The sequence below is a fragment of the Kogia breviceps genome, chromosome 3 (assembly GCF_026419965.1).
Source record: "Kogia breviceps isolate mKogBre1 chromosome 3, mKogBre1 haplotype 1, whole genome shotgun sequence".
NCBI lineage: Eukaryota > Metazoa > Chordata > Mammalia > Artiodactyla > Physeteridae > Kogia > Kogia breviceps.
The window spans coordinates 64,194,036-64,221,132 of record NC_081312.1 but is presented as its reverse complement, the minus strand read 5'-3'; the positions used below and the strand labels follow the sequence as shown (position 1 = coordinate 64,221,132).

The 27,097-nt window shown below is 38.2% G+C and overlaps 1 protein-coding gene across 6 annotated transcripts in view; it reads left to right on the top strand.

The window, feature by feature from the left end:
• LOC131752291 (signal recognition particle subunit SRP54) overlaps positions 1-27,097 on the top strand; it is a 78,970-nt gene that overhangs the window by 30,282 nt on the left and 21,591 nt on the right. The window contains exons 12-16 of one of the 6 annotated variants that reach the window (XM_059056521.2): positions 2,291-2,364; positions 2,575-2,683; positions 7,129-7,299; positions 10,448-10,543; positions 11,411-11,606. In XM_059056521.2, the coding sequence (XP_058912504.1) occupies positions 2,291-2,364; positions 2,575-2,683; positions 7,129-7,299; positions 10,448-10,543; positions 11,411-11,502 (542 nt within the window). In that variant the 3' untranslated portion in view covers positions 11,503-11,606. The other 5 variants (XM_059056525.2, XM_059056524.2, XM_067028584.1 and 2 more) reach the window with 5 other exon arrangements.

Genomic DNA, 27,097 nt, shown 5'->3' with positions numbered 1-27,097 from the left:
ACTCCTACTCCTACTTCAAATCTTTCCTTAAATGTGCTTCAGGGACATTCTAACTTATCCTTAGACTAAGTTAGAACCCCCTACTGTATGTTTCCATTGGATCCTGTAATTGCTGTATGAGTCATCACAATGATTTGATGTCTGTCTTCGCTGCTAGAAAGTGAAGGTAGGTTTCATAGCTGTGTTCTTCGTCTTTTATGTTCACAGTACCTAGTACAATTTCTGACACTTAGTAAGTCTTTAGTAAATATTTGTTGAATGAATGAATCTATCCTTTATTGCCTGATTCTTTCCCCCTGCCTTGCTCTATCATAAATAGCCCAACCACTGCTTCTACTACCACACTAAACTGGGTAATATATTCCTAGTCAGTCTGCTTTCTGACTCCTAGGTCGCTCTTTATATCTCTGCATTTTGCTTCTGCTTCTAACATTCTACTCATTTCTTATATCACCAAGGGCCTCCTAATTTCCAAATGTAGTGACCTTTCTCTTTCCTCTTGGCTCCCAATATTTAACAGTTTTATCTGCCTTTTATGTTTTCAAACTCTTCACTTAGGTTCCATGACAGTGGATTTCTCATATTTATCATAGCTTCAGTTGTCATTTCTGTATAATATGTATTTTAGCCTTAACCTTCTCTACCACTGATTTATTCTGCATTTCTAGCTGCTGGCTATAACATTTCTTTTAAGATATTGTACTGCTACTTCAAATTCAGAATGCCTAAAACCAAACACCATTTTTGTTTATATCTTAGGACAAAAATAGAAAATAATCTTTCTCCTTTGTCTTGTTCTTTCTGTTTTTCTCCTTAACTGAATTTACATAATAATGAAATGCTTAGATTCTAAGAATATCATTCAGTCAACTTTGACAAATGCACAATAGTCTATACTCCATCAGGAAATAGAAAATTTCCATTACTCTAGAAAGTTTGCTTATTCCCCTTCCCAGTAAATACTTCATATTATAGGAATCCTAGAGTGTATCTTTTCTTCCCACATGGTTTCTGTGACTCAGCATAATATATATATATATTTTTTAATTTTTTAAAAATTTATTTATTTATTTTTGGCTGTGTTGGGTCTTCGTTTCTGTGCGAGGTCTTCCTCTAGTTGCGGCAAGCGGGGGCTACTCTTCATCGCGGTGCGCGGGCCTCTCACTGTCGCGGCCTCTCTTGTTGTGGAGCACAAGCTCCAGACGCGCAGGCTCGGTAGTTGTGGCTCACGGGCCTAGTTGCTCCACGGCATGTGGGATCCTCCAGACCAGGGCTCGAACCCGTGTCCCCTGCATTAGCAGGCAGATTCTCAACCACTGTGCCACCAGGAAAGCCCCTTAGCATAATATTTTTGATATTCATCCAGGTGGTTGTACTCACCTGTAGCCTGTTCATTTTATTTTATTTTTAATTTAATTTAATTTATTTTATTTTTTATTTTATTATTATTTTTTATTTTATTTTATTTTATTTTTTAAATTTACTTTTGGCTGCATTGGGTCTTCATTACTACACACGGGCTTTCTCTAGTTGTGGTGAGAGGGGGCTACTCTTCATTACAGTGCATGGGCTTCTCATTGCGCTGGCTTCTCTTGTTGCAGAGCATGGGCTCTATGCACATGGGCTTCAGTAGTTGTGGCCCACAGGCTCAGTAGTTGTGGCTTGCGGGCTCTAGAGCGCAGGCTTAGTAGTTGTGGTGCTTGGGCTCAGTTGCTCCGCGGCATGTGGTATCTTCCTGGACCAGGACTTGAACCCATGTCCCCTGCATTGGCAGGTGGATTCTTAATCACTGTGCCACCAGGGAAGCCCATAGCCTGTTCTTTTATTGCTGAGAGTAGTATTTCATCCAGAGTCTATCCATTTTCCAGTTCATGGACAGCTAAGCTGTGTAAGAAACTCCAAATAATCTTCTAAAGTGCTTTTGCCCGTTTAACAATTCTCATCAGCAGTATATGAGAGTTCTGCTTGTTCTACATTCTCTTTAACTTTTGGTGTTGTTAGACTTTTAAATTTCAGTTATCCTAGTAGGTATAATTTGTCTCCTTTGTTTTCACATTTCCTGTATTTATGTCCATTTTCTCTGATAGAATATGAGCTCCTCTAGGATAGGATCTATCTGTCTCTGCTGTATTCATCCTGTGATCTTGTGTGTAGTAACTGATCAGTGAATATTTATTGGATATTTTATAAGTGTGCTTCAAGATGAGCCCATGATTAAGGAAAATATTAGTTTTATTGACTGGAAATGTTCATTCACTAATATATCTGCATCATTTATATTGTATTTCAGGTCAGTTTACGTTGCGAGACATGTATGAACAATTTCAAAATATCATGAAAATGGGCCCCTTCAGTCAGATCTTGGTTAGTTATACTAAAAAGTTTTTTTCTAACCTCTTTTGTTTTTGTTAAAATTTCTAAGAACAGATACACTTGCTTTAATTATTTTAATATTTGGGTAAAAATAGATACTTTTAAAATTTAGTATCAACATTAAAGCCATTAGATAAACGTGAACATTCTGAACAATTAATCTCAAGCTATTATTGATTTTACGTTTAATAAATCTTTTAGGGGATGATCCCTGGTTTCGGAACAGATTTTATGAGCAAAGGAAATGAACAAGAGTCAATGGCAAGGCTAAAGAAATTAATGACAATAATGGATAGTATGAATGATCAAGGTAAGGTGGTAGATTATTTGACTTGGAGGACAATTTCTGAATATCAGCAAGTTGAGAGTTTAACTGTTCTTGTGGACAAGATGAGGAAAATTTAGACTGAAAGATTATTGTTAGGGAGATTTCTAGCTGCTTGAAAGCTCTTGCTCAAAGGGTTGTGATTACTGGGTTGACCTCCTCATTGAGAGAAATGTCTAGTATAGTGCTTCTCCAAATGAGTTCTGTGGAGAGAACATAAGTTCTTTATGATGTTGATAGAAATAACTTAAAAGGGGAGTTCTGTAGTCAAATAAATTTGGGGGAATGCTGAGTTAAAAAAAAACTAGTAAGTTTATTTATTGTATGTCTCCTCAGAGCAGTAATATGCTAACAGGAATTGGGAATCTGTAAGAGAGAGATAGTTTATGCAGTGTTTACCAGCTTACTTTGCTCTGTAACTCTCAAGGTTTTGGTCTTCTCAAGTACACTGCTCTATCTCTAATCCTACATTATCCCTCTCTCCTGTACTTTCAGGTCCCCAGCCCATGAACATTTCTAGACCCATGACCTCTTTATCTTTTTCCCAGTTTTTTTAGCACCCTTTCTGATTGAACCCAGCAGGCATGCCAAACATTTATCACCCTTTTGTAGGCCTTCTACTCTTGATCTCTGTTCTTATTTAAAAAGAAATACAGGCTTTTGGCATTGAATTCTTTCAGCCTTTGGCTGATTTACCTATGAGATTGTGACAGCCACAAACCATTCTTAAATCTTTTTCAAGGACCTCTCTCCATCAGTAAAATCCTCCCCTATATCTGCAGTCTCTCCTTACCTACTGACTTTTTTCCCCCATCAATATATAAACATTCTTAAGTTCACAGTTTCACATTTTCTAGGCTTTACTTCTCCCTCATGCTTTTACTCTGTCTCTCTTTTCAGTCAGGCTTCTTAAAAGAATGGTTTATGTTCCCAAACTACTGAAATCTGACTTCTCTCCCCACCATTACTGTGAAATAGATCATACAAAGATTTTCAATAACCTTCTACTGGTCTACTCTAATGGATACTCTTCAGTTTTTTTCTTGACCTTTACAACATTGGATGTTAATCACCTTTTTTTCTTGGTTTCCATTATACCATCTCTCCATTTTACCCTTACCTTTCTTGGGTTTTTGTTTGTTTGTTTGTTTTGTTTTGTTTTGTTTGTTTGTGTTTTTGGCTGTGCTGTGTGGCTTGCAGGATCTCAGTTCCCAGATCAGGGATTGAACCGGGGCCACGGCAGTGAAAGCCCGGAATCCTAACCACTAGGCCACCAGGGAACTACACATACCTTTCTTGTTCACTTAGTCTCTTTCACTGGTCTCATCCTCACCCAACCTCTTAAATGAATATATGCTACAGGGTTCTGTCCTCAGCTAGTGTTTCTTATCATTCTGCTCAGTTTTGAATAATTTATCCACATCTGTGCTTTGTTTACTACCTGATTGTTTTTTGTAGTCTCTACATCTTTCCTGATCTCTAGGCCTTCATAGTAACCCAAATAATGTTTCTCTCTCATCTCTGTATCTTCAACACTATTAAAAGTTTTGCATGTAGAATTAATCACTGCAGCTGTATCTAGAGTGTTTATTCTGCCCTAGGTACTGACCTGAGCACTTTACATATTTTAACCCACAACAACTCTTAAGGGACAATTCTGGGGTCAAAATCCAATCTAGCTGTTACAGATTAGGATACAGGGAGTTGAGTAATCTGCCAAAGGTCACTAGCTAGGGAATGGAGAGGCCGGGCTTCTGGCTTGAAAGTCTATACTCTGGATCACTTCCTGTCTAGGTGCTCACTGAATGGTGGACAGACATCTCTATTACATGTTTGAGAGTTTTCTGAGGTACATCAGGTCCAAAATGTAGTGCTTCTGCTTTGGTGAGTGACACTTCCATCTATCTATTCAGTCACCCAAGCTAGAAACTGGGGTCAACTTAGATTTACTGTCTAGTCGTTCTATTGATTATGGATATAGAGGTACTGAGATGCCTAACTTTTTTCCTTTCAGTTGTGTCAGTTTTGCTTCGTGTATTTTGAAGCTCTTTTGTTGGGTGCATACACATTTAGGATTGTTATGTCTTCTTAGTGAATTGACCTGACCCTTTTATCGTTATGTGTGTAATGCTCTCCTTTGTCCTGCTGCACTTTATCTGATATTAATGCAACCACTCCAGCTTTCTTTTAATTAGTTGTTTGTATTATATATCGTTTTCTATCCTTTTACCTTTAACCTACCTGTATCATTATATTTGAAGTGAGTTTCATATTAACATGTTATGTTTTTTCTTTTTTAATAATTCTGATAATCTTTTAACTGATATATTATTTATATATTAGGATTTAGTTCTGCCATTTTATCTTTTGTTCTGTTTGTTCACTGATTTTTGTTCTTCTGTTTTCTCTTTTCTACCTTCCTATGGATTGTTTGAACATTATTATTCTATCTTAATGTATCTGTATGTTTTTGAGTATGTTTCTTTGAGTAGTTTTCTTTGTGGTTGCTCTAGGTATTACAATATATATACATATTTAACTTATAACAGTCCATTTGTATCAGTATTTCATCACTTCAAGTACAATATAGAAACCTTAACATCACCTTAGACTTAGTGAGTTATACTTCCTAAATATTTCTCATATCTTCTCTCTCCTCTTTGTCTCTGTATCCCATGAATTAGTTCATACACTCATCATTCCTTACCTGGATTGCTACAGTAGCCTCCTGACATTTCCCTTTCTCTTTTTTCACTCTTTTAATCTGCCTTCCTCACTGACACAAGAATAATCTTTCTAAACATAACAATTCTGGGATCAAAATCTTTCAGCGGCTCTATGTTGTTGTCTTCGTGATGAATTCCCAACTCCTAAGCCTGGCGTACAAATTCTGTTATAATTTTGTCCTTACTTACTTTTATAACCTCTTAAATCTCTCAGCTCTTATCCATGCTTTGTTCCTTCTACACAAAACTATTTTCATTTATTTTAGGAATCCATGTTCTGCTTCCTAGAATATCTCTTGCTCCTTTCTCTTCTTTACTTATACTTGTCCTTCAGGACTACACAGTTAAAGAGAAACCACCAGCATGGAGCCTTTCCTGACTTCCTTTCTTCTTTGAATTATGTCCCCTTCTGCTTTTTGCTTAACTGTCCTATTGCTTGCCAGGATGTGCTGTTATTCGCTGTCTTCTTTCTCTCACTCCATTTGAGCTCTTGGAAGGAATATGATACACATTTTCTAAATATTTTATCATGAAGATATGGCTGAAAAGCTGCATTTATGAAATGGATTTAGAGGTTTTAACAGACTATAAGTTTATTATGAGATAATTTGATGTTTATTTGTATTACATGAGTAATTAGTCTTCCCCTGGATTTCAATTCACTTCTGGACAATATGCTTAGAGGGCATAGAGAAATTAGAAAATGTAGTTAGGAAATCAGCATGGTAAATGAGGTGCTAAACCATGTTATAAGAGGAACAGTCAAAAGAGTTGGATATTTGTCACCTGGAGAAAATTCACAGGAGACATCATGCTCTCAAATAATTTGAAAGCCTTATTCTTTGTGCCTGGCAAGGAGATATCTATGCAAAATAGGAAGGAATGTCAGGCAAACATATTTCATTTTAATATGTGAAAAGATTTTCCATAGTTACAGGTATTAGAATGGCATAGATTGACTTATTTTGGATAGTGGGTTATCTCTCCTGGGGTTGTTAAATCAAAGTTAGATGATCACTTATTGGGGGATATTGTCGAGAGAATGCAAACATAATAGAAATTTTGTTCCTGAGATTGTATGCAACTAATGCCATAAGAAATGTACCTCGTATTCTAACAGTTATCAAAACACTGGAAAGAATTAACTCATTCTTTACGTTGCAGAAAGCATTAAAAGACTAGTAGTAATTACTTGATTATATAGGAAATATACAATTATTCTGTTGATTATAGATAGAACCTACGTACTTCTACTTGCTTATATGCCTACATTTATGATTTAAAGGATAATAGTTATTTAGAGCTAAGGTGAGCACTTTTGTTCCTTTTTGAAATATACCTTATACCTCTGGCATATACTCTGAGGAGCATTTGGATATGAGATATAGAAAGGGAGGACAAAGAAAATTTTTTCAAAGAAAAATTTTCACAGTGTTCTATTTTACTTAAACTGTAGGGTGAGTAGATGTGTATCTGTTTTATTGTTTTTATAGCTTATGGATATTATAAATATTCTTTTGAATATATTCCATGTTTAATTTTTAAAAACCAGATGAAGACACAGCAGATGATAACAGCATTTGTTAAATCTGGTTGGTGGTTTGACCACTGTATTTATTTTCTGTGTGTAGATATTTGCATGTAACTGCTTTGACAATGAATGTTAATTGAGTGTACGTGAAAGTTATTGACTCTTGCCTACAGAACTTGACAGTACTGATGGTGCCAAGGTTTTCAGTAAGCAACCAGGAAGAATCCAAAGAGTAGCAAGAGGATCAGGTGTGTCAACGAGAGATGTACAAGAACTTTTGACACAATATACCAAATTTGCACAGATGGTAAAAAAGATGGGAGGTATCAAAGGACTTTTCAAAGGTAAGAAAAATAACAAGCTCATCATTAGCTGACACACTGAAAGGAAAGAAAGAGGTTGAGAAATTAAAAACTAAAGCCAGGGAGTACTGCCAGTATTAGAAAATACACTGCTGAATTTCATGTTATATTCAAGTACTTCCAGGATTTACAATGCAATCTGTGATTTATCTTTTCAGATTCAAGTTAATAAATGCTAATATTTTTAAAAATCACACTTAATGACTTTATTTTTGTGATGTTATAGTATATATTAAAGAAAATTTAGAGAATATAAGGAAATATAAGAAAAAAATTTAAAACACCCATTACCTTTACTCCCCAGAGAATCCCGTGGGTCTTATTGCAAATAACTTTTGATATAACTAGTGTTTTTTCTTTTCAAACATCATGACTTTTTTTCCATATTGTCAAATATTCTTCAGAATATAACTTTTAACCACTGAGTACTATTCCAGTTATGCATGTATCTTTGTTTAGCACAATGTGTCTTTGTTGGATGTTTAGGCTGATTTCATATCAGTATCAGTCCTTGTATCAGTTTCTGTGCAGTCTTCCATGAGGCCAGGGATTTTGTCTGTTTTGATCAGAAATATAGTAGATGCAGAATAAGTTTTGTAATAATTCAGTATTTCCAATTTAATGGTCACATGTTTTTCAGTATGTTTTTTCGATTACTCACGTTTAACATTCCTTCGTACATTTATTGGTTTGAATTTTCTTGGTGAATCCCCTCTTACTTAGGTTACTTGTCCATTTGTTTTATTTTTTTCCTTATTGCTTTGTAGTAACTCTTTAAAATTCTTGGACTATATCTGCAAATATTTTTCCCAATATTTCACTTGCCTTTCATTTTTATTTATATTTTAATTTAAAATGAAGTTTTTATTTTTTAAAATTAATTAACTAATTTATTTATTTGGCTGCGTCAGTTCTTAGTTGCGGTATGCGGGATCTTGATTGAAGCATGCGGGGTCTTTTATTGCAGCACGCAGGCTCTTTGTTGTGGTGCGCGGACTCCAGAGCACGCAGGCTCAGTAGTTGCAGCATGCAGGCCTAGTTGCCCCGCAGCATGTGAGATCTTAGTTCCCCGACCAGGGATCAAACCCACATCCCCTGCGTTGGAAGGCGGATTCTTAACCACTGGACCACCAGGGAAGTCCCTGAAGTTTTCATTTTTAATGCAGCCAGGCCTTTTGGTTTGGTTTCTTTTATACTCATAAAAGCCTTCCCATGTTGATACCACAATAGTCACCTATATTTTCTTCTACTTGTTGTTGTTTTTTTTTTAGGTTTTACTCTTTATCCCACCTAGAATTTATTTTGCTGTGTATTGTCTAAGGTAAAAAGGTAAGTTTGTTTTTCCAAAGGGTTAAAATCATTTGTCCTAGCCCTTTCTTTAAAGTTTTTTTTCTATATCATAAACACTATTAAGGTGAATTTATTATTTAAGACATATTGATTAGGCAAGCTCCAAAGATGAATAATACCACTGAATAGCTTTCTAAAAAAGATGGGTATTTACATAAGTTTTTATCATGTTTTGTCTTTGACAGTTTCCTTATTTTCCTTGCCTGCTATATCCTATTTTCTTTTTTGTGACAAGGGAGAAAAATTAAACAAACAAGTTTAAAATTGGTTATAATTCCTAACATCACATACTATTTCAGATAGTGATTTATAAACACATTAAATCAGTTTAACATCTTTCCCAAATGTCCCTGACTGTTCCTGATAGAACTACTGCAGATCTGTTCGTCAGATCTTGTCTAAGCATTAACTGCTCAATAAAGGCACAACCAAGATGAAGTGGGCAGGGGATATGGTACACGTTCTTGTCACACCAAAGTCTTAATAATTTTTCGAAGTTTTAAGTCCTCAGTGACAAAAACTCTTACAATCACCAGTGGTCGTAGAATTCACATCTTACACAAATTTATTAATTATGAAACATTTTTTACATGTTTTATCATCTTTTATAAAAACACATCTTCTTTCATTCATAGTTCTTAATTTATTCATATTAGCCAGCTTTGATCAGAGAATCAGGGTCATCTTTGATTTGCATTTTCACAAATGTTCCTGAGAAGTACCAGAGTTAATGTTCCTTTGAAATAAATAGTTTTGCTGAAGCAGCTCTACTTATTCATTGCTATTGCATCAATGATGTCTTTGGCTTTCTGTCTCTTAAGAGCACAGCAGTTATTCTCTAAAGAATGCTCTTATCGCTTCTGCTCCAGTGTGCATCTCTTTCATTGGCTGCCTTTTTACTGTGGAGTTTCGACTGAGTGTGTAGAAATTCATTAATAAATGGAGTTGCATTATTCTTTCTATTCTCTGAAGCTTTTTGTTATTTATAATAGCTTCTTAGATATACACATCTTCAGGTTCTCTCAGACTCATTCTTTCATATCCATTTAACAGTAATCCACTCTTTCCCAATTAACCCATATCTATAAAGTTTTTTGTTCAGCATTCTATCATGTCACTATTAAACAATTGTTATAGCTTACTATTAATAACCACTGGATATGGTTTTGCTTATAGTGGCTCATTCACAGGTATAAGTAAAAATGTTAACAAAAATTGTAGCCCTTAAGAAAGTTCCTTAGGGCTTCCCTGGTGGTGCAGTGTAAGAATCCGCTTGCCAATGCAGGGGACACAGGTTCGAGCCCTGGTCCGGGAAGATCCCACATGCCGCGATACACCTAAGCCCGTGCGCCACAACTAATGAGCCTGCACTCTAGAGTCCGCTAGCCACAACTACTCTGCCCATGTGCCTAGAGCCCGTGCTCCGCAACAAGAGAAGCCACTGCAATGAGAAGCCCATGCACCACAACGCAGAGTAGCTCCTGCTCGCTGCAACTAGAGAAAGCCCAAGCGCCGCAACGAAGACCCAAAGCAGCCAAAAATAAATAAATAAAATAATTAAAAAAAAAAAAAACAAGAAAGTCCCTTAATATTGAATTTCACTTGTTCTTTCTCAAAGATATGTATGTAATTGGGATAAAGAGTAGAAGGGAATATGTACAAATAGAAATAATTGTGTTAGAGTGATAAGATTATAGTTTTTTTCTTTATATTTACTCAATTTCTATGATACACTTGTTATATTACAGTCTATATTGACTCAAAACCTTTTTTTCTTCAGGTGGTGACATGTCTAAGAATGTGAGCCAGTCACAAATGGCAAAATTGAATCAACAAATGGCCAAAATGATGGATCCTAGAGTTCTTCATCACATGGGTAAATACAAAGTTGTTGCCAGGTGCTAATACTTGGTTTAGTTTATAAGGGTTGAGTTTTAATATGCCTTTTGTTGTGATATGAAAATCTGTTCAAACAATGTATGATTTAAGTAAAAGAGCCATCTAACTTCTAAGTTGAATGGTTGTAACAGTGCTGTATAAGCTGAGGTTTTATTCACTCCTCTGCTACTGTTTGTGATTTTTGAGCAATCATCTTTTGTTAATGCTTGTTCTGGTGACCTTTTGCCTTAGTTTAGAATCTGGATAGTTTCATTGATGAGACTTTAGAATTATATAACGATTTGGAAAACCCAGTTCCACTTTTACCATGTAAGCTATATATAAAAAGTTCCTTAAACTTCCTGAACCTCACTTTCCCCTTCTGTAAAATCACAGGCAATAGCTCGTCAGGAAATTATGATGATTAAATGAGCTAACAAATAGGAAAGCATTTAGTACAGTTCTGGGCATAGAGTAGATGTTCAATAATGGTGAATTGTTTTCATACTTTAAGTCCTATGAAATAACTACCCCCGATCTCTGCCCCAAATTATTACTATTTACAAGACTAAGACTTTTCAGGAAAAAAATTTTTGTTTAGATTTACTGACTCCCTACTGTGTGACAGGTACTGTTCTGAGATCTCTTCATGTAGTATGTATTTCTCATAATGTGATGAGGTAAGTTATTCATTCTCTTTTATAGATGAAGTTACTGGTTATAATACAAATTCTTATGTACTTTAAGGCTGATGCAGTCAGAACCCAGTATATTTTTTAGAAGTTCAAGTACTTATTAGGCAAAAGTAACAAATGTTTCAAGTTGTGTTTAATAATTATCTGATTTTATTCTACTCTCACTCTAGGTGGTATGGCAGGACTTCAGTCAATGATGAGGCAGTTTCAACAGGGTGCTGCTGGCAATATGAAAGGCATGATGGGATTCAATAACATGTAAAGAAGATGCCTTAATTTAAACTGACTCAGTTGATTACATTGTTTGCTGAGACCTCAGAGTTTCCCTACTTTTTGCAAACGGGAATAAAAAGTATTTTTCTTGTCTGTCTTGCCCCTTTTCTTTCTCTCCTCATCTTTTTTCCCCCCTCCTTTTCTTTTTCCTTCCTTCCTTTTTCCCTCCCTCCCTTTCATATAAGGGAGGAATATATGGTTTTTGTGGAAATCATTATATTTTTGCTTTAGATTTTCTTCTGTTAGTTTTCAGCCATCATAACACTTCTTAAGTTAAACAAATCATGATGTAAAATTTTAGTATTGATACTTAAAAGTTTTTAATTGTCTCAAAGGCCAAGCATTGCATTTGTAAACAGTCCTGGTCAGTAGTTACATGATGTCTCAATAAAAGTGCTGTAAAATAAACTTCAAAGTTGTTATAAGTTAAGGAGTTGTTAACTTTCTTTATGGCTTAAAATTATCATTGTATCATGTTAAAAGGCAGACAGAGGAGCTAATATTTAAAACTATTCTCATAAGTATACCTTTATTGGACATATGATACAGTAACCTAACCATTAGTATTAGGAATTTTTGTTTAACTTGGAATAATCAAGATAATTTTGCCATAGAAAATCTTCGGTCTGCCATTTAAATTGAAATTGTGAATTTGGTTACAGTTCACAATTTAATGTTTTGCATATAACTTGCATTTTTTTTTACCTCATATTTTTGAAGCCTTAATGGCAATATTTGATTTTTTTGAAAAACCAATTTTATTATGTTTCTTACATACCAAAAATCTGCTTGAAGAAATTGATATACTTTGATGATAATAGCTAATGTATAGACCTCCTAATGGGAATATAACTGCAAATATTAGGCTGTCACTATTATATATTAAAAATAATGTGACCATGACAAGATTGACTTGGTTGTTGGTTACTTTGGATTGCTGCACAGTTCAGTTAGGACAATGGCTTTTCAGTAAGTTATGGAATTAATTTAAAATACTAGAATAATTATTATACTTACTCATTATTGACAACATGAAGATAATAGATATGGTATAGCAGTGTATTTTATTTTATTTTATTTATTTATTTTATTTTTGGCTGTGTTGGGTCTTCATTTCTGTGCGTGGGCTTTCTCTAGTTGCGGCGAGTGGGGGCCACTCTTTTTTTTTTTTTTTAAATATGCAAGTTCCAGAGACCCAATTCCAGTCAATTAAATCATGATCGCTAGCGTGGAATCTAGGGATCCGATTTTTTAAAAAAATTATTTATTTTTTTGCTGTGTTGGGTCTTCATTTCTGTGCGAGGGCTTTCTCTAGTTGCAGAGAGTGGGGGCCACTCTTCATCGCGGTGTGCGGGCCTCTCACTGTCATGGCCTCTCTTGTTGCGGAGCACAGGCTCCAGACGCGCAGGCTCACTAGTTCTGGCTCAAGGGCCTAGTTGCTCCGCGGTATGTGGGATCTTCCCAGACCAGGGCTCAAACGCATGTCCCCTGCATTGGCAGGCAGATTCTCAACCACTGCGCCACCATGGAAGCCCAACAGTGTATTTTGAACTAGGGTGAACTGATTTTGAACTGGGATGAACTGATCTTCAGCAAAGAATTGATTTGTAGAAGTAGAAGAGAGTGAAAGAAATAGCTAGTTTTTATAGTATTAATTTTTTATAACTTAAGTGTTTTAAAAGGGTCTTTAACATCCAAAGTATCTTCAGAAAATAATTACGTAGAGAATGCAACCGATTTTCTTGTTTATTTGGGCAAAGCTTTTATATCCCACCAAATCATTTTCACCAGCCAAAAACTTTAATATACCTATAGAATATTCGTATACCCTGTAAAAATTACATATCTTGCGTTCTGCAGAAATGTCATCACAAGGTCCAGCTACAGAAATTTGACAATAGAGAAAATATTGTTCTCCAAATTAGTTTCTTATTAAACTTGATGCATACCACCTTTTCTGGGCATGCATTTTTGTGATTTCTATCCTCAGGGTACCACTTTTTCATTTTGACCAAAAAAGGAAATGAGACACTTGGCCAAACTGTATGGCTTTGGGCATTGTTGTTAGTATTTTGGGGTGTGATGCAAATTATATTTTTCAGAAGCAAAAATAACAGTGGCAGAGGACAACTAAAGGTCCAGAACATGTAGTTCAGCTTCTGTTTCTCTTGCCTCTTCTATAAAATGAGGAAATTGGGGATGTTCTCTGAAGTTCTGATTCCATTAATTCCTCAACCTGGCATCTTTTTAGTTACAAAAGCTATCTTTCAGTTCTCACAGTTTCTATCAAAGTACTCATTTTTTGAAAGCATAAGTACTATATACCAGAATTAAATTCTTTAATAATTTGAACAAATGTCCTTTTATTTTTCACTGTTGTTAAAATTGGTTCCTTAGCTTTTTGATACGTGTTCTGTTTCCAACTTAGAGCACTAGCTAGATCTAATATCATACAACATTGGATTCTTCTTGGATTTTATTATAATGTTACTTAAATATGTACAAACATAAAATTAGGTATAATTTCTTGCACTTACAATGCATATGTAATTTTAAAACAAAACCAAACAGAACTTAATTATCAGAAAACTACAATACCTAGAAAAGGCAAATTAATAATTTAATCTGATGGATGTCAGTGTTCTGAAAGTATCATATTTGCTAGCAAGTAAAATATAAGGTGTATACACAATGCATTGCAACTTTATGGAGGAATTTTTTGGAAAAAATTAATTACTTTTCATCATGTAGTAAAAGCAATTTTAAAGTGTGTTACATAAACCATTATATTGTTCAAATAAATACAGTGTGTCATAATGTGAGAAGTCCTAAGTTCTGATATGCAGTAATATTGTACTAACCTTGAATAGATGTATAACACACATAGCTAAAAAGAAATGTATTGTTATCAAAAATACTGATATAGAGAAGGCAATAAGACCAGGAAATTTACTGGAACTAAAGTTTCATCATGCATATTAATGTTGGAAAAATTACTATAATATGAATACCTTATGTCAGTGAATGTAGAGGTTCTGAAAAGTAAACCATAATATAAAATAAAATTGAATGAATTTCTTTTACAGGTCGATTTAGTACATATAAACAGAAATTTGAGTAAAAAATGAACAAAGTGTTTAAATGTGAAGGAATTTCAACTTGTTGATTGTGTATGCAGTAAAAGCAGGTATTTTACTATAATAAAAAATAATAGCAACCACAGAATTTGAATGAGCCAGGGAGAACCATGACTATAAAATAAATGTGAAGGAATTTCAGCTTCTTGATTGTGTATGCAGTAAAAGCAAGTATTTTACTATAATAAAAAATAATAGCAACCGCAGAATTTAAATGAGCCAGAGAGAACCATGGCTAAATAACAACTAAATGTAAATAAGTTGTGGTCTTCCTTAAAACCTGGCAATAATTATTAATAAAGCCAAGTAAGATGCATATTGAAAATTAGGAAGCCATCATCACAGCTCAAATCTGTTTCTGTTCATTGCTGGCATTAACTGGATTAGAAATGTAGTCATCTTCAAAATTCTGCTCTAAACTCCAGTTACCATGCTCTGAACATTAAGCTATTGCATTACAGTTAAACCTAATGCCTTTTTTGGTTCTGAGCTATGAGTTACAGGAATGATGAATTTATATCTCAATTTTTTTTTTTTTTTTTTTTTTTTTTTTTTCGGTACGCGGGCCTCTCACTGTTGTGGCCTCTCCCGTTGCGGAGCACAGGCTCCGGACGCGCAGGCTCAGCAGCCATGGCTCACGGGCCTAGCCGCTCTGCGGCATGTGGGATCTTCCCGGGCCGGGGCACGAACCCGTGTCCCCTGCATCGGCAGGCTGACTCTCAACCACTGCGCCACCAGGGAAGCCCTATAATCTCAAATTTTGAGGTATTAATTTAAATTTTACTTCTAGATCACCTGTATAGTCTGTGGCTTGTTGATGTGATGTGAAATTTTGCTATGAGTCTTTTCCCAAAACTTTGCATTTAGGGGTAGATAACAATTTATTTGTGCTCATTGTTGAGTAATTGCTAATCCAAGCCTCTAGTCCCTATCCTTCTCTACTGACCTCTTGTCTGTAATATGGGCATATTGAGCACAAGGTAATTTTTGGATGCCTTTAAAGGAAGCTCGTAAATTATGGCACATTTCCTTTGGTAGTATTAATGTGGTGCATACAAGCTGTTGAGGTTGGCATGCCTGTGCTACTGTTTGCAACTCTCATTACTTTTCTTTCTCGTCATTCAATATCATTATTTGAAGTGCATATAGATCTTTTAGCTTCATTCGGCTTAAAAGTTTCTCTCAGCCTAAAACAATGCATTTCTTGTACCAGTTGGATCATAAATGGAAGAACAATCAAGAAATTGCACAGCACTACCTGTTTGTAGGAGGGATAATTTACATGAGTCTGACACTAAGAAAATCCCCTACGTGGGGCCTGAGAATCCTCTGACATAAAGACTTTCTTCTAATGGGAAGCAGAAGTGAGTAATATCCTTTGATTGTGGTCTATTTTTCTTAAACAACACACGCAAAAGTTTTGTGACCTTCCAGAGAAAAGTCCTGTGTAATGTCTGCATATCTGCATAATTTATGTATCTTGCTTGTTTGCTTTTTTGATTTTAAAATAGAATGAGGGAAATTAAAGTGGTAACCCAAAAGAGGTAAGGGTTGTTACTGGATATATTTGTGGACCAGAAATTCCCAAAGTTTCTGACTTTGGGAATCAATTAAGTGGTTCAGAATTTTATTTCTGACAGAAGTGGTACAAGAAATACCCACCTGTTTCTTGACATTCCATTTGATAGGAAATATAGGGAGTGTGAAGCCCTTCAGTTGTTGTGTGTCCTTTGATTTTTTACAGTTTCCTTCTTATAGTTTACCAAGAATTTGGATTGGAGGGTAAATTTGCTCTATATACACAATTGGGTTATCAAGCGCATCTCATCTGTTACTAGGGAAAGGTATGGTTTCTTCAGTCCAGAAAAGGTACAGTTCTCAGGATTGTTTTTTTCTATTGGCAACTCAGCCAATATCAACAATTTTATTTTAGAGTTCAGCAGAAGTTCATCATGGGCAGTGAACCTGGAGCTCCTCCTTGGGGCACGTCTCAGTCATTTATGCCGTTGTTCCTTTCACATTTCCCCCTTTTGCTCATGATTTTTCCTGGAGAAAATATCACCAGGGCAACTTTTAGTCCCACATAGCTGGAGTGGCTTGGTTGCTTGTTCTGGATTCATCATGTTCCTCAGAGTGGGGGTTGGGTGTAAGAGTCAATAAATGGATCAGGAAAATCATTGGCAGCATCATGATATTGTGCTGCCTCAAGCATAGTGGTCTGTGTGAGCCTTAACCAAGCAGAAGAATGGTTAAGTATAGAAATAATCAATTTAAGCAAGGACTTTATCAACATAAAGAAGCTAACAGCTATTAAGAGCAATAACCCAGTTTGCAGAACAGTTCTGAACCAAGATCCAATGTTTGAGGGTAAACAGCTGAACAAACATCAGGGGAGTGTTAAGGGTATCAAAATGAAGCCAAGCGGGTTTCTTTTGTAGGACCTCAGTTTGAGTTTCTACTATACCAGAAGTATTTATCTAAGTACAGCAGGTGGCATTTAAGATGGCACAGATACCTCCATGTTCTGCCAGAAGGTAGTCTAAGACAAATCAGTTATCTAATATAACGTGAGTAAGTGAGTTTAGGGAGTTAACTTGGTCACTTAATGCTATGACTGTGGCATTAGCTATGTCTGCTATGGTAGCAGACAGATTTCGAACCAATTTGTCAAGGGTTCCAATCCTCCACTTGGGGAATATAATTCTTAGATATTTCTGAAATCCCTAAGAAGAGATTTCTCAGCAGAGGAAGGAAGTATAGCATGTGTGCTATTTAGTAATTTCTGGAGGATTTAACACAGTCAAAGGGGCCATTAAAAATCCTAGGGGACATTGAGAACCTGGGGCTAGGGGTGTTGAGGCAGGTCATCTTCCAACCACAAAGATATAGCAGATGGGTCACAAAGAAAGGAGTTGTCAGGGTGAAATTAAACCATGGGTCAGTTATATTTGAGCAACCTAGAAGCCTTCCTTGTTGGAATATGTGGAGGGTCATCATGAGGACATATTCTGTTACACAGCAAGGTAAAGATGAGAGCCAGTGTTTCTGGATAACTGCAGGGTACTGTTGGAACAAATTGTTCCTAAGAACTATTGGGGGGTTTGTCTGATTCTATTGACCAAACAGGAAAAAGGAGCTGTGAATTCAAGTAGGCAAACATGGTATGCTGGGAGAATAGATGAATTCTGAACAGGACATGGTGGAGGGATATTAGTAAGCTTGGAGATAGCTAAGGCAAGGGGATCCCAGTGTTTGGTAAATGATTTGGGGTGCCAGTGGCATAGCCAACAATCTTAGGTTTCCTCCAGTGGCTAGACTCTGGGAAATGCAAACTAGGGCATTACTCTTCCAGGCATAAGGGCTCTGGGTGGATTTTAAGAAAGAATAATAACAGAAGTCTAATGAAAGAACTATCCAAGTAAAATCAGCCATTTTAATATAAAGAGGAGAAAGGGTGGCTCATGACCTTCGTTAAAGATAGAATCCTAAACTGAATAGATTAATTGAATGGCCAAGAATTGGAGCCAGAGGCTTCTTCCCAGGAGAGTTCTGGCAAGATATATGGTTTTCATAGAATTACTGCCAAAGGAGGATGCCCACTGTATGTAGTAGGGTTAAGGACATTAATAAATCTGAAACCAAAAGGAGAAGTCTCAGAAGTTCAATTCTCCAGTCCTTCATAGTCAAACTTAAGGGACCAAAGGACCTGGGTCATTTCCCTTTAAACTTTCATTCCAAGCACACACCTGTGCATGAAAATTTTCACTCCTTGAGAATGTGTCTATAAGGAGTATAAGAAGGAGAGTGGCAAGTTGATATATCATCAATTATTACATATCGAAGGAGAGGTAGCAACTCTGGTAATGGCAATTAGAACAAAGGTAAGAAGAGAGATTTCATTAATGGTGATCATGGAGTCTTGGGAGAGTTGTCTATATCAGGTGTCATTTGCTTCACTTTTGGGTCAGTTTCAGCTTTAGGTCTCCAGCTGTTTCAGAGGCCCATTCAGTTGGGGAAGCCTTTTTTAAATGAGAAACCTGAATCTAAGAATCAATGCCTTTATTGGCACAGAGGTTGGTTAAGAGTACCTGATAGGGTCCCTTCCACCTGGGCTGCAAGGGATCCTTTAAAAGATGTCTTTTCCAATAAACATAGCCCCCTGGTTGTAAATTGTGATGTTCTAGGTCTTCATATCGCAGGAGCGCTTTACTGTGTAAAGGTTTTTCAACCAGGTGCTCATTTTTCTTTAGTCTTAATGAGACTTTGGCAATAATGTAAAAGATCTCCCTTGACTAGAAGGGGCTCGTATAGCCCTGAGTCAAGAATCCTAAGTGTTCCAGTAATTATTTAAAATGGTGACAACTTGTATTTTCCAAAGAGTGTCTGTAGATCTTAAGTTTAATAAAACTATGGGTAGTAATTTAGACCAAGGAAGACTGATAGCCTCAGAGAGTTTTGCCAATTGTGATTTGATTATGCTATTGGTTCTTTATACTAGACCAGAAGACTGAGGATGATGGGCGCAGTAGAAATGTTGTAGTATAGGCCAGATTTCACAAACAGCATTTAGAATTTGTCCAGTGAAATGGCTACTTTATCACTATGTAATTCCAAGGGAGTTCCCCAAGTAGGACTAATCCTTTCCAACAATATTTTGGCCACAGCAAGGGTATTTGCTCATCTGCAAGGAAAGGCTTCCACTCAATGGGAATACATACAAACCATCACAAGAACATATTTGTATCTTTGAGAGAGAGACAGCTAGATAAAATCCAGTTGCCAGATAGCAAAGGAACCAAGAGGTAAAGGAAAGTGGCCTTGAGAATATGAATAGGTTTTCCTGGGTCATATTTCAGATGATCTGATACCTTTGACATATTTCAGTCGCTACTATGGGAGGTTTCCAAAAGTATTGTTTTCCCCAGGCTATCATTTTATCAGTTCTTTAATCAGTCATTTCATGTATTAATTTTAAGATAGTTTGTTGAGTGACACCAGAATGAGCACGGTAGCTGTTTGGCCCATACCAAAACCCAGAATGCTGGTCAAATATGCATCCTTCAGAAACCCACCTCTGCTGTTCCTTAGCTGTAGCATTCACTTGCCTGTTTCTGATAATATATATATTTTTTAAATTGGAGTATAGTTGCCTTACAATGTTGTGTTTCTGCTGTACAACGAAGTGAATCAGCTATATGTATACATATATCCCCTCCCTCATAGACCTCCCTCCCACTCCACCCCATCCCACCAATCTAGATCATCACAGAGCACCAAGCTGAGCTCCCTGTGCTGTACAGCATGTTCCCACTAGCTAATGATTTTACACATGGTAATGTGTATATGTCAATCCTAATCTCCCAATTCATCCCACCGCCCCTTAAGCCCACCCCAGGCCCACACATTCGTTTTCTGTGTCTGTGTCTCTATTCCTGCCCTGCAAATAGGTTCATCTGTACCATTTTTCTAGATTGCACATATATGCGTTAATACACGATATTTGTTTTTTTTTTCTTTCTGATTGACTTCACTCTGTATGACAGACTCTAGGTCCATCCACATCTCTATAAATGACCCAATTTTGTTCCTTTTTATGGCTAAGTAATATTCCATTGTATATGTGTACCATATCTTCTTTATCCATTATTCTGTTGATGGACATTTAGGTTGCTTCCATGTCCTGGCTATTGTAAATAGTGCTGCAATGAACATTGGGGTACATGTGTCTTTTTGAATTATGGTTTTCTCAGGGTATACGCCCAGTAGTGAGATTGCTGGGTCATATGGTAGTTCTATTTTTAGTTTCCTAAGGAATCTCCGTACTGTTCTCCATAGTGGTTATATCAGTTTACATTCCCACCAACAGTGCAAGAGGGTTCCCTTTTCTCCACACCCTCTCTGGCATTTATTGTTTGTAGATTTTTTAATGATGGCCATTCTGACTGGTGTGAGATGATAACTCATTGTAGTTTTGATTTGCATTTCTCTACTAGTTAATGATGTAGAGCATCTTTTCATGTGGCTCTTGGCCATCTCTATGTCTATTTAGGTCTTCAGCCCATTTTTGGAGAAATGTTTATTTAGGTCTTCTGCCCAGTTTTTGATTGTTTGTTTTTTTAACTTTGAGCTGAATGAGCTGTTTGTATATTTTGGAGATTAATCCTTTGTCAGTTTCTTTGTTTGCAAATATTTTCTCCCATTCTGAGGGTTGTCTTTTCATCTTGTTTATGGTTTCCTTTGCTGTGCAAAAGTTTTTAAGTTTAATTAGGTCCCATTTGTTTATTTTTGTTTTTATTTTCATTACTCTAAGGAGTGGATCAAAAAAGATCTTGCTGTGATTTATGTCAGAGTGTTTTTCCTTCTTTTTCGTCTAAGAGTTTTATAGTGTCTGGTCTTACATTTAGGCCTTTAATCCATTTTGAGTTGATAATATCTTTTAAATGTTGGGTGTCCTTCCAAGTAGTATATAGTTAACTTGGTGTGAATAGAGTGACCAATGGGAGGAGGTTCCTTTATGAAGCCTGAATCTTGTAATGCTGCGGCCTTAGCAACTCTGTCGGCCAGTCAGTTTCCCTTTCCTTCCTCAGTGTTGTCTTTGGAATGCCCTGCAACTTATTGCCAATTGTTGTGCAGCAAGATTGCATCCAGCAAAGCCTTACAAAGGGGCCATTTTCAATTTCATTTCCCCCTGAGCTCAAGAAACCTGTTTCCAAAGCATTACAAAATCCTGAGCTACTCCAAAGACATACCTGCTATCAGTGTAAATGTTAGCACATTTGCCAGAGGGCAAAGTGCAGGTGCAAATAGTGTGTATGGTTCAGCCTGTTGGGTTGAAGAAACTGAGGGGCAGAGCATTGGATTCTATTATAGTGAAGGGAGTAGTGATAGCATATCCAGATTTCAGTTGTCCAGCAGTATTTCATAGATAAACCAAGAAATGTCAAGGTTGTCTAAAGGTGTTTCTTGCAATCTGGATGCAGACTAGTCAAAAGATCAATTGTGGTTATGTAATCATGTGAGATTTTATCTGTTGCTGATGGTAAGAGGGTAGCAGGATTTAGGGAGTTACAATGAGACAAAGTGATATTTCGAGAGGAAAACAAGATTTCATAGGACATTAGTCAGCTAGCACATAAGTGTGTGTGATGTGACTTCAAGAGTGCCTCAGTAGAGTGAGGGACAAACACCTGTAAGGGAGACCCCATAACTGTCTCTTCTGTAGCCTGCAGAAGGGCAGCAGTGGCTGCTACTGCTTGGAGGCAAGGTGGAAGATCTCGATCTATAGGGTCCAACTGGCTCTAAAACCCAGTAGGTCTCTGTTTGCCCCCATGGGCTGAATGAGCACTCCAAGGGTGTTTCCTGCTAACTTCATGAATGAATAGAAAGTGAAGAGAATAATTAGGGTGTCCTAAAGCAGGGGCTGTGGCCAACTGAGTGTCTAAAGTTTGAAAAGCTGATTCAGCCTCATTATTCCAAACAAGAGGATCAGGCCTCTGTCCTTTAGAAGGGAAAAATGAGTTGTGCATACAAGAAGAAATTAGGAACCCAACTCTGCAATAGCCTGTTAGCCCAAAAAAAGCATCTCACTGGCACTTGGTGGCATGAAGCGGGAAACTGAGATATGCTCTGGACACATGTAGGATCCAGTTAGCCCTTGAGGGGCTAGCAAATGACCCAAGTATCTTACCTGGGTTTGAACAGATTGGAGCTTTTTCCTTGAGACCTTATGCCTTTGTGTGCTAGCTGAGTGAGGAAGTACAGGCTGTCCCTGAGGCATGCTTCCTCAGTAGGGGAACATAACAAAAGGTTATCAACATATTGAAGCAAAGTAGAGCCGTGGGCAAAATTCACATTGGCCAAGTCTTGTCTCAATATCTGTGAAGAGTCAGTAGGATTTTCTGCGTAGCCCTGAGGCATAGTGGTCCAAGTATATTGATGTCCTTCCCAAGTAAAGACAAACAGGTATTGGCTATCTGGATGGACAAGAATGTTGAAGAAAGCACTACATAAATCCATGACTGTAAAGAACTGTGTGCTCAGAGGGTTGTGTGAGGGTTGGGGACTATGGGGTAACGTGATATGACTCTATTGTTTACAGATTAGAGATTTTGAACAAAATACCAACCTTGACCATGAGATTTGCCCATGGGAAGGATTGGTGCGCTACAGGGACTGGTGCATGGGATTACAGGGCCCTTCTGGAAGTGTGCCTTGACGGTGGGACGAATTCATTCTAGGGCCTCAGGCCTGAGACCTGTTGAGGTAAGGCAAAGGTTTATTAGGATCTACCTGGATCCTAATTGATAGCACCTAATGAATGTGTTCTATGTCATTGGAAGAGGTAGACCATAAGGTAGAAGGAACAGAATCTAACAAATCCTTGTGATTGGGAATTGACAAGAAAGAAGCAAGGAGGGGAATCTCAATATCGGGACTAGAGCTGGCTGGAAGTAGACCTTGAGGAGTCAACTGCAAGTATATTTCTCCTTTTTGGGAAAAGGAAATATTAGCCTGTAAATTTTCCAGGAGATCTTGGCCCAAAAGGTGTGCTGGGACAGAAGGAACAAGAAGGAACTGATGAGTTCCCTGCAAAGAACCTATCTCAAAAGGCAAGGTGAGGGGGACTTCCCTGGTGGCACAGTGGTTAAGAATCCGCCTGCCAATGCAGAGGACACGGGTTCGAGCCCTGGTCCAGGAAGATCCCACATGCCACGGAGCAGCTAAGCCCGTGCACCACAACTACTGAACCTGCGCTCTAGAGCCCGCAAGCCACAGCTACTGAAGCCTGTGCTCAGCAACAAGAGGAGCCACCACAATGTAGCACCCATGTGCCAACTAGAGAAAAACTTCACAGACCCAAGGCAGCCAGAAAAAAAAAAAAAAAAAAAAAGGCAAGGGGGCCAACTTGCTTAGCTTCAGAACTGTGTTGGGAACTCACACCATTTAGACAATTTCAGTACTCTGAGGAAGAGCGCTTTGAGGCTGGTGGGGTTCAAGACAGACAAAGTTGTTCCTGTGTCCACAAGAGTGGTAATAGCCTCAGATCCTATTAAAAAAAAAAGGTCCAATTCTCCCAATGGTGTTAGTGGAAGTACCGGGAATATCCCAACACTTTCCTCGGAGCACCATGTGTCTACGAAAGGGAGGTGCTTCTCAAATTTCTCAGAAAGTTCATGGAAAGGGTCAGAGTGAGTGGCTTTGGGCTGCGAATAGGGCCTTCTTTTTAACTTTGGGCAATTCTTCCAGTGGCCAGGCCACTTATGATAGTGGCAGAGACCTGGGCTTAGAAGGAACCCTGGAGAGAATTTTGGTCTTTCTGTTGAGGTAGCTGCTGAGTGGCAGTGGTCAGATGCTGCAGCTGCAAAATCACAATATTAGTGGTCTTGCATTTCTCTGTGTGTTTGTTTTAGACAGCTTATTAGCCAAATTGACCGAATTAGGAGTGGCCATTGCTTTAAATCAACCTAAAGTGCATTTTAAACACCTTTTTAAAAAACATTTTTCCTTATGCATGATTAATTATGAAACTATATCCCCCTATTTGAGGAGTGGGTTAACCTTAAAAATATTCTCTACTAAAATATATATGTAGCTATGTTAAAACCACATGAAAGTCTTATTTTTAATTGGATGGACTCTCCTCGTTATTGAATTTTATTCAGCTTTGTTGCCCCAGCCATTCACAGAAATAGGTAGATCTAAATTTACCTTTTTAGCTCCATATGCATCATTAGATAACTAAACTTAGGTAACAGTTATGTTTTCAAGTAAATTATAGTAATACCTGAATTTATTTTTTGTCATAGTAATACAGTACAACTTATAATAATGTGAAAGAGAGAAAGATTTGGCATGTTGCTTTGTTGTCCACTTTTAGTTGATCTATGACAGTCTGGAAATAATGACAAAAATGTCAATGCCCAAAATAAAACCATTAGAATTTCTATGCTTTTCTGTTGCTATGAGTTGTTTGTTTGCAAAAGACTGCTCTTCAATTGCATATTTGTGTTAAAAAATAACTTTTCTTAGGAAATACTTCTGGTTCATGCTGGAATGTGACTTGCATTTTGAATTTTCAGTAAACTAAAAAATGTACTTGTAAACCATGAAAATAAGTTCTGCCTCAGCAGCGAAAATTGTAATTTGATATTTAATTGCCATTTTGCAAAATAAAATCATGCATTTATAAACATTCCACTAATTTTTAACGATAAAAGCTGTTGACTACCCTTCTTGCCAGTAAAAGGAAAGGGATTTTTGAATACATGTAATGTAGAACTGTCTTGTTTATGAAAGCCAATTCATGAAGTCTTTAACAATTGGTTCTTTATTTTTGTTTTCAACTTATGCAGTTTTTGCTGTTTTGGATTGTCTCAACTCTATGGTAATGTCACTAGACAGCACTTGTGAACCTTGGCAACAAGCTAGTTTGATTTTATTACCAGAATATACATTATGAATTTCCATCCAATTAAAAAAATATAGATGGCTTTCAAATAAGCAACTTCTAAAGGTTTTCAGTTTGGTTTTTAGGTTATCATAGTCATATGCAGGATAGAAAGTGTACAAAAATACTAAGCAGAGAGTAAGGAAAAAGAACTCTTGCACAGGAGAGAAAGGAAGAATTAAGGTTGTATGGGTGTTGGGCCTGCTGTTGCCACGCTGAATAGAAGATATGCTGGGCCATAACTCTGGGGAGCATTTATGAATTTGCCTGGCATGAAAATGGAATCTAGGGTATCGAATGAAGCCCCTCCTCCATGGCCAAAAGAATGTATTTTATTTTTGACCTCTACAACTAGTGAAAATTGCCTGAAAATGCTCATACTAAAACTACAATTAAAGACCATTTATATGGAAATGTTCCAACTAGAGTAATGCAATAATCATTGCAATCATGACTTTTTTATTTGGTTGAACACTGGGAAAAATCTGAAAAGTCTGAAATGTTCCCTTTTACACACACACACACACACACACACACACACACCCTAAACAGATAATAATTATTCCTCACATTTGTTAAAATGGAAGCTTGCTAGCCCTCTGCTCTCCTTCAGGTCTCACTTAACTTTTTCTACAGTTACATATACATAAGTACTTCAGACAGGTGTAAAAGCAAAATTCGCCTTTGAGGCTCTTATTTTAAGGGCATTTTGACTAGACTCATCCACATGAGAAATGGAATAAGTAGCACGAGCCGTTCGTTAAAAAATATATTTTCAGCAACCACATCTCGTCACAAGGCTTTGAAGCACACTACGCAGCCGTTCTCATTTCACAGTGCAGAAACCAAAGTCTGGGAGGTGACTGCCCAGGATGCAGCTGGTGAGCGGCTGAGCCAAGATCCAGAGCCAGCTTTCCGGTACAGGTACGAGGCATGACGTCACTGGTGGTGCCAGCCTGCGAGCTGGGACTCGGGTCGGGCCGGAAACTGTACTGCAGAAGGCCCCGCCCCGTCCCGTCCCGCCCCGCAGGAGCCGGGAGTTGTGCAGTCCAGTCGGTGCTCAGCCGAGCCCCGGGAGCTGAGCCGGGTGGGCGGGGGCGCCAGAGGCCCCGCCCCCTCGGCCTGCCCCACCCCCAGGTCCGCCTAACCCCGTCCAGTCCCTCCAGCCGTGGCTTGGCCGGGCTCGGCGCTAGGCGGGCGTTACCGGTGAGTCCCACTTCCTGATAGCGGGTTCGGTCCGCGCCTGGGCGGGGACGCGGAGAATGGAAGCGGGCTTATCAGCCATTACTTTGTATCTCGCCAGCGCCAGCAGTCCTGTGGTGGCGACAACGATGGACCGGAAGCCAGTGAGCCGTGCGGAGGGAGGAGAAGCAGGGGCTGCCTCGGGAGCTGCGGCCGCCGCTCCGTTCAGGGAATCGGCACAGCAGGTAGGTGCGGCCGCCGAGGCTGAGGCCGGGAGATCCCAGCTTCCTGTCTGCCTCGCCTGCCCCCTGCCCTTTTGGCTTGCCCGGTCTTCCTTCGAGCAGGCCGCCCGCCGGAGGTGCGTCCCGGGGCTCCTCTTCGCGGTGTCCCCGGCTCCGAGCGTCGGCTTGAGGGAAGGGGCGAAAGAACCGCAGTCGAAGCGCCGCTGGGCATCGCCTCCTCTGACAGCGCCGCAGACTCCGGGGCGGCCTCGGATTTCGAGGGGTGAGGTTGCAGCTTCGGGTCTGCGAGCTCGAGAAGGAAGGCGTGTCCCCGAAAGGCTGTCCTTGGAGTAGCTGGAAGCCAGGTGACGCCGGCTGCGATCACTTCTCAGTCTTTCCTTGTGGGAGTGCCTGACTTGGCATCTGCCCTTTGATTAGCAAATAGCAACTGGGTGCTATGCGTTTACAGGCTTTTCCCCCCCACTTAATCCTTACAACTTCTGCATGAGGTGTGAGTTATCCCCATTTCACCAGAGAGGTAACTAAGGCTCAGAGCTGCGCTGTCCAATAGACATATAATGCCAGCCGCATTTTAAA